The 8,015-nt window shown below is 46.2% G+C and overlaps 1 protein-coding gene across 2 annotated transcripts in view; it reads right to left on the bottom strand.

Moving 5' to 3' along the window:
* Nucleotides 1-2,388: 2,388 nt before the first annotated feature.
* The window catches only part of AHCYL1 (adenosylhomocysteinase like 1), a 38,216-nt gene continuing 32,589 nt past the window's right edge, over nucleotides 2,389-8,015 (bottom strand). Inside the window, exons 14-17 of one of the 2 annotated variants that reach the window (XM_039537367.1) lie at nucleotides 7,787-7,855; nucleotides 6,535-6,613; nucleotides 3,540-3,660; nucleotides 2,389-3,144 (exon numbers count right to left, since the gene is read on the bottom strand). In XM_039537367.1, the coding sequence (XP_039393301.1) occupies nucleotides 3,138-3,144; nucleotides 3,540-3,660; nucleotides 6,535-6,613; nucleotides 7,787-7,855 (276 nt within the window). In that variant the 3' untranslated portion in view covers nucleotides 2,389-3,137. Of the gene's footprint in view, nucleotides 3,145-3,535; nucleotides 3,661-6,534; nucleotides 6,614-7,786; nucleotides 7,856-8,015 lie in introns of those variants that run through there. The other variant, XM_039537368.1, reaches the window with a different exon arrangement.

Genomic DNA, 8,015 nt, shown 5'->3' with positions numbered 1-8,015 from the left:
AACGAGGGACTGACTAGTACCTCAGCATCTCAGATCCATACCGAAAGCAGCAGAGCAGAAAGGACCCCAGGGAAGTTCAGGGAGGCTGTTCATCAGTGGTGGTTCATAGAAAGTGACAGCTCAACCCTCACCCATGTGACAGTACTGCAAAGCCCTGGGCCTTCAGGCATCTCAAGGCAGATCTGGAAGTTGTCCCTTTAAATACAAAACCAGATGGCAGTGGGTCAAAGGCAGAGCTAAACAGCAGATTCCTTTGGCGGGAGAGGGGGAGAAGATGACAACCTCAAAGGGAGGCTGGTTTTAATTTGCTGGCCATGGTATGAGCCCAATAACACAGGATGTTAAAAATCCTGATGTGTGATTGTAACAAAGCCCAATGTCAGATCCTCTCTCACTGGTGCTAATCTACATACACAGAAGAGTTCTACAGTTGCTAGATTCATGAAAACACTGTGGAGGGAGAGATTTTTATGTCTATGGGTGACGAGCTTGCATCTTCAAGGACATGACCAGTTAATTACTGCAGTCACGTGCCACCACCTAAGGTGTCATAAGTGAGGTGCACCACAATTTGTTTGTATGGTCCATGATTTTAAGTAGACAAGTAGCTCTGTTCTTGTGCCTTAGGTAATAATAGCAACTGATTCACTGATCTGAAGGCCACCATGTTAGATCTTTAAACAAAACCTCACAAGGCAAGAGAAGTGTTTTTCTAATCATTTTTTAATTAGACTTTAATGATTTATTGCTCATCTGCAAGGATTAATATTGCATCCATTAAAAATCATTCATATACAAAATAAACCTCTCCCACCCGGATTGGTGCTAACATGCTCCCTCTGACAGAATCAAGGCTTCTCTAGGCATAAGACCAAGTGTTCCCCTGTGTCCTTTTCGTTACATGGCTTGTACAGAGATGGAGCCCTTAAGCTAAGATTCCTATTGACACTGTAACACTGAGACGGACAAATGGAACAGAGGGGCCCCTCCCGACAGTCATGACAGAGAACATTTAGGATGGTACATAGGACTCTGTGGGAGAACCAAGCCTGCTCTGGGATACTAGAACTTCTATGCGAGCAGGAAGTGCAGAGGGAGAAAAAGCCGGGAGTTGTGTCATGGGGCAAACCCCCTGGACTAGAGCAATGATTGAGTGGGAGCTTCCCTGTGCTCCTGGCCACGTCCTCTTCCCTGAGCAAGGAAAGGAGAGCAGGGCCCCCAAAGGATCCTGGGCTCATCACTCCAAACCCAGCTGCATCTTGCTGGAAATTCAGGTTATGAGGGGCAGAGGGGGGTACATGGGCGGACTCGGTAAGGTCATTGGGAACCAGCCCTGGCAGTCTGAGTCAGCCCAATGCAGCAGTGAGTCAATGAGAAATCAAGAATCTATCTAGGAGAAGGGGAAAGAAAGAAGATGATCAAGGAGCCTGGGCAAGGTTGTGAAGAAGAGTCTGGAGGAATAAGGGGGAATTATTGGAAGTGCTGCAAGGTTTTGGAGGATGAAATCTTAATCCTGCCCCTGTTCTCATCAGCAAGGAGCTGTTCGCCCCCAGAGAGGGAAAGCAGCCGGGGTCACCCATAAACAAACACACGGAGGTTCCTCAGAGGTGGTGCTAGGAATGAATCTTGTGTACTTGGGCGAGGGGGGCAAGGGAGCACAGGGTTGGTGGTCAAGGGTGTTTGCTACGCCCAACTGCAACAACTCGATTGTCTTTGTACCTGTACATTCGTGAAGTGCTGGACTGACGCCATACACTCAGCAGAAACACCCTCATTAGCTGGAGCTGAGCCTTTAGGCCGCTGCAGCTCAAACTCCTTCCCTTTTACATGTCACTGAGCAATGAATTGGAATCTGGATTGTTGTGCTGTGATCTTTGTTTAGCAAGCCTGGAACACAGGCCTGAAAACCATGGGGCATCAGGCCCTTCCATAGTGAGACCATAACATGGGGAACCAGATGAAATAAGACAACCTGCCAACTTCTGGGCTGCGGAAGGAAGAAGTGATTGGCTGAACGCTTTAGAAGACAGCAGTGCAGCTAGCCAGGGATTCCACCTCCAAGAGTCATTGGCTCTGAGCGGAGCTAAGTGCTTTACAGAATGGTCCACTGACTGGAGGATTTTGATTTCAACAGGAGAGCTCGCCGTTAAAGCTGATGGAAAAGTTGCTACGTCATCAGAACATCCCCTGCACGCTACACATTAAGGGGACGGGAGCAGAAAGGGTCATCTGTGTTCAACACACTTGTGCTCAGAAGCCCAGAGGAGTTCACAGGAGGTGTCATACGTTGGCCCCTCTCTGGCCAGGCCTGCCCATGGCTAAACAGGCTGCAGCATGCTCTCTGCTGCCCAACTATGCCACAGTGTTTCCACTTAGAAACACTTTCTCCTTTAAAATAACGTTTTAGAATCAAATATAAAGAAAAATGGTCTGAAGTTAAATAAGATGCAGTTTAAAATCTAGGAGAGACAAGGAGTCTGATGGGTAGGTGATCCCCATTCAAATTTAGATTAGCACCCTGAAATAGACTAGTTAACACCCACTTGGGCTTATCCTTAACCTGGCACCATACCACCCATACCACCCATCCCAAGTTCACATAGGAAACCCGGTCTGGGGGTCACACACCTTTACCCTAACTGGCCACTAGGTGCCACTCTGCTCCAACACAAGGATAGGAGCATTGATCTAGCAGCTAAAAACTGGGCTCATTAAGGCAATTTAGAAGTTGCAGATAATTCCACACAGAAAAAAACAGTACAGCATCTCAGTGTTTGCAAATATCCCAACTAAGACTAAGGTGCACTGGAAAGGTAAAAAACCACTGTGGGAATGAATTGCCCTTCATAATCAGGAAAGGAAACCCTTCCCATCTGAAGGGTTTAAGTCTGAAACCCCATGGCCAGGTTTCAGTCATAAAGCAGTAAGCAAATCCCAGGTTGTCTGCCAAGATCAGACGTACAGAGAGACGCGATCATGTGAAAATGTAAAACAAAGAAGTGACATTAAAATCAGACAGATAAAAGAAAAACAACAGCTTTTAAAAAAAGAAAAGAGTAAAACAAAATAAAATGATCTTTAAAAATAATTTCTCTAAAGTTGTCTCATGTGGTCTGGTCCTTCAGTGTTATGGTCCATCAGTATCTGAAACACAAGGAAAGGAGACCAGAATCAGGCAACACGTATCATACTAGAAGCCACACCATCGGTGGGACATCTGGCACCTTCAGAGAGCAGCCATCACCTCCATGTATCTGGAAGTACTTGTCCCTCTCCAGTGCAGTGTGTTCCTCACCCTGCCAAACACTAGCTGTACTCACAGTCTGGGTGACTATCATCCAACCCAGAACTAGCTAAGCAGAGAGCTGGTCCATGGTCCCAACCACCTAGATGGCATTACCCTGCCCCGACAAGCAGCACAATAGCTCCACACCCACATGCCGCTGCAATAAAGAGGCACAACCCATGCTGCTACTGCTGGAAGAGGCCTCAGAAGGTACCAGAATATGGATTCTTTATCCCCCTCACACAGATGTTACCTGTAATAGTTGGGTTTGAAAGGCCCGTTTTTGTTGAGTCCCAGGTATTTCGCTTGATCATCTGTTAGTTCTGTCAGATGGGCATCAAATGAAGGCAGGTGCAAGCTGGCAACATATTCATCTGGGAAGAGTAAAGATGAAGCCATAGGCAATTGAGTTTGGTGGCCCTGCACACGGGAGCCCATTCAACAGTACCAACAAACAAACACATGACCGATGTTAAGTCACATCACTTAATACGCGACTGGAAGGCACTCGATACTACAGTGATGGGCAAGGTATAAGACCCTAGAGAGAACAGATGGGATTAGACTTCAGGATAAGGCCAATGTAAAATCTAATGAGGAGTTCAGAGGTGCAATCAAATTTAAGGCCAAGGTACATCCTAGCAGGGCAGGTCTTAGGCACAGATTTTAATAACTTGTCACTGATTCCCAGTGTAATGAATTCAGGAAAAAATAGTGTATTCAAGTGATTGTGTCCAGAGCTCAAGTCATTTTAGAAGCTAACTTTTCAGGCTCTTCAATGTTAGCATGGAGCAAACTCTACCCCACCTGCAAAATATATCTAATATAAATGCAATGGGGTAAACAGGGTAGGCTTGAATCGAAAAAAGGAATGCACATTTCATACGGAAAGCATCTGCAGCTATATTATTATTATTAACCATGTTCATTATGGTAGTACTTGTCCAATGTATTAGGCACTGTACAAACAGAGTAATAGACAATCAATCCCTGCCTGCAGAGCTTACTATCTAGACATGACAGATAGAGGGGCAGGGGAGAGGGATATAAACAGACAAGCAGAATGAGCTCTGAAAACTACAAGGGCTCTCGGTCCTCATCTTTCAGGATAAACCAGTGTAAGGTCAGGAAGTAACTGCTCCATGGAGTGATGCTTCAACTATAGGAGTTTTATGCCTTCCTCTGACGGAGCCAGCACTGGACACTGCCAGATTAGATTGATCAATGGTGTGTTCCAGCATGGCAGACCCTGTGCTCTAAGTGATACAATAAACTAACAGCCCTGAAAAGCCGTATCACCACTCAGAGTTAATATGCATATGATGGGGTGGACTAGGCCCAAAGGCCCCAGCTGGAGGTCTCAGGTTCCTGCCACACCCATCCCTGGAAAGGAGCAGTGGAGAGCTCCTCCAAGCAGCCTAGAGTGGTTGCAAGGAAGCAACTAATCAGATGGGCTGCTGGAACAGCCAATCAGCAGTCAGGAGGACCATATAAAAAGGAGCTACAGAGGCCAGAACCAAACACAGGGCTGTTCCTCACTAGAGCTGGAGGAGCGTGGATGATGTGGCTGGCTGAAGGAAGTGCAACATAACAGACAGCCCAGTGCTAGTAGGGATAGAGGGAGCACGGGAGAGCTCCTGGCTGACTACTGGGCCTGAGCTTAGAAGAGCCCTGAGCTAAGGATAAGATACTGGTGAAGGCCGGGGCCCGGAGTAGTGGGAGAGCCCAGGTCCCCCTATAGGCCACTGGGGAAGGGCCTACAATTAGACAGCACTAAACCCCCAGAAGGGGACTGAACTGTCAGGAGGCCCAGCTGAAGACTGGGGCCAAAACAGACTAAGAGGGCAAAACCATTGCCTGCAGCGAGGAAGCCCGGGGAGGGGTGGGGGACACAGCCCGAAGGCGAGGCTAGGACTGGTTTAAAGACCACAGACACATCCAACCAGAGGGAGGCGTTCACGGGGTGCAACCCCGTTGCAATGCATTAGAGGAATAAGTGGGTATTTAAATGACTGATCAGGGCAGTTACAGACCACTGGGGAAATTATGTATTTAGCCAAGCCTCAAGTGTGCCAAAAAAGGCCACTTAGTGGCAAATGTTTCTTCAGTAGTCATCTCTTGCACTTCCCACTTGTGTCGTTACTTGAGGACACCAATCCCACAAGTGGGAACTGCACATATGCCCTGGAAGAATTGTTTTTAAAGAGACTATTCTTCTGGGTTTATGTTAATATAGTAAGTGTGATCGAACACATTCACACTGGCCGACACATCGAAATTGCAAGTTCCAGGGAGAACTATAGCCTCAAGTCATTCTGCTCTGTCCAGCTCACTCACTTCCACTACCACACCTTGAGCTGATGTGAAAGGCAGCCTGACCTTGGAATCACCTACAATTTACTGCTAAGAGTCTCGGCCTCAATATTTAAAAGCATCTTGTTGACTCTCTCACTCAGTCAGAAGAACAATCAGACAGGGCATCTAGCTTGAAGAACTGCTAGGTAGGACAAGCTGTCACTAGCTCTTTGGGTTTCAGGAAAAGGTTTGGGTGTGAAAGGCAACAGGTCCAATCCAAGTGGTTACACAAAACAGCCAACTCACTGACAGTGCATACGCATCACCCCAAACTTCTTGCCTCCTGCAATCCCTGCCGAACAATCATGCACAGTTAGCTTGCATAAATTGCTCCTTATAGGAACAGGGAACGTGGACCAGAGATCTCTGCAGAGTCTGGTGAGACTGTGGTTTCTCTAACACAGTGGCTGTCAACCTTTTCAGACTACTGTACCCCTTTCAGAAGTCTGATTTGTCTCGTCTAGTAGCCCAAGTTTCATCTCACTTAAAAACTACTTGTTTACAAAACCAGCCATAAAAAATCCAAAAGTGTCACAGCAGGTGACTACTGAAAAATTGCTTCCTTTCTTATTTTTACCGTATGATTATAAAATAAATCAGCTGGAATATAAATATTGTACTTACATTTCAGTATACACTATATAGAGCAGTATAAGCAAGTCACTGTCTGTATGAAATTTTAGTTTGTACTGACTTTGGTAGTGCTTTCTGTGTAGCCTGTTGTAAAACGAGGCAAATATCTAGATGAGTTGATGCACTCCCTGGAAGACCTCTACATACCCCTGGGTGAGAACCACTGCTCTAACAGCTTTGCTGGGCCCTGATCAGATCTCTCACAGCCCTGTTGGTTGGGGACCACTTCAACTCGGGGCTCAGGTAATTCCTTTACTCACCCATCTTTTTAGGGAGCAGGTACACGTCTTGTTTGTAACGTCCCTCGGGAGCGTTGTAGAGCTCAATCAGAGCTAGAGCCTGCAGAGATCAGAAAGGACAGGTCAGTCACCAGTACAGAGCTCACCAACAGCATGGAGCCAGAGAAGAGCTGACCAGAGGCCAGACCATGACACGTGTGGATGTTGTGATACTGACGACACGTAAGCACACAAGAATAGCCATATGCAATGCAGGACAGTGAGATCCAAGGTCTAGCTTTTGTAAAAACCCTTTACAATACTATCCCTGATAAATGTTTCCTTTTGGAAGATAACCTCCCCTCCTTGCCGTGTGATTCAAATACTGCATGATCCCATCCCTGGTGCTGGAGAACCAGAGAGAAACTGACTAGCATGTTTTCAGTGCCCCCAACTGAATGCTAGGTAAAAATACAGCCCTCAGACATGGTGGAAAAGTAAATCAGTGATAAAATTATCTTTTGTAAAAATGTAAGGCTGTTAAGTAACAGGCAAGGAAATTCGTTTGAAATGGACATTCATTTTAACCTGACAGTGTCCCTTCGAAAGAGAAATGACCAGCTCTGCAGCTGATATAAAGCTCCCTTGAAGTCACTAAAGCTCCACCAATTTATAGTAACTGGCCCAAAATGCTGGCGTTGTACGTGTTCCAACTGGCATGAAGTAACTCAGCATCAAGGGAAAGGCGTGCAGCTACTGTAACACCAAAACTCCCTTCTGCAATGCCCATGGGTAGAGTTTCGTTTAAAACAAGTTTAACCATCTGCCACTTCTGGATTTCCCAGCGTATTGCATTCCCTGCATTTCTCTTAGATCGGGGCAGGGACTGCCTTGATTTTGTGTATGGCAAAGAGCCGAACTCATAGCTGTATGTGTTTATAAGCCTGTTTACAGAGGCAGCCATGTGCCAAGAAACGCAAGGGGTGGTGGTGATGGCTGTCCGTTCGAGGTGATTTTGCTACCAAGGATGATTTAAATCATTTTAACCTCAGAGCCACAAAAACAGATTTGAGAATTTATTTGACCCAAAGAAAAGTTCAAAGAAATAAATGCTCTAACAACTTAAAATGCAGACTCAAGTGGTTGAAGTTTTGTATGTTACAGAAAGTGTCTCCTAATGCTTAGCGGTTATGTCAAACCCCAAGACCGCACGAGGCCCAGAAACACTAACACCCACACCTCGAAATACAGCATTAGGCAAGGCAGGCAGGCGTTGATGGTTCCTGTTACGTACCTGAGTGGTGGCTGTGATAGACAGAACAAAGGTGGGAACTGTTGAACAGCTCAGATTGAGAAGACGACCCTAAAATGACAACAGGATGAAGACACTGAGAACAGTGAACTCATTACACTGGGGAGGCTTAGAGTTATGAAAATGGGGGGAATTTTTTTTTACCCCCAATGCTTCAGATTCACCCATTTAGTCGGGTTACTAGTTGATGAAGCCAAAAAGCCCAAACTTG

The sequence above is a fragment of the Mauremys reevesii genome, linkage group 4 (assembly GCF_016161935.1).
Source record: "Mauremys reevesii isolate NIE-2019 linkage group 4, ASM1616193v1, whole genome shotgun sequence".
Taxonomy (NCBI): domain Eukaryota; kingdom Metazoa; phylum Chordata; order Testudines; family Geoemydidae; genus Mauremys; species Mauremys reevesii.
This window is presented reverse-complemented; position numbering and strand designations above follow the sequence as displayed.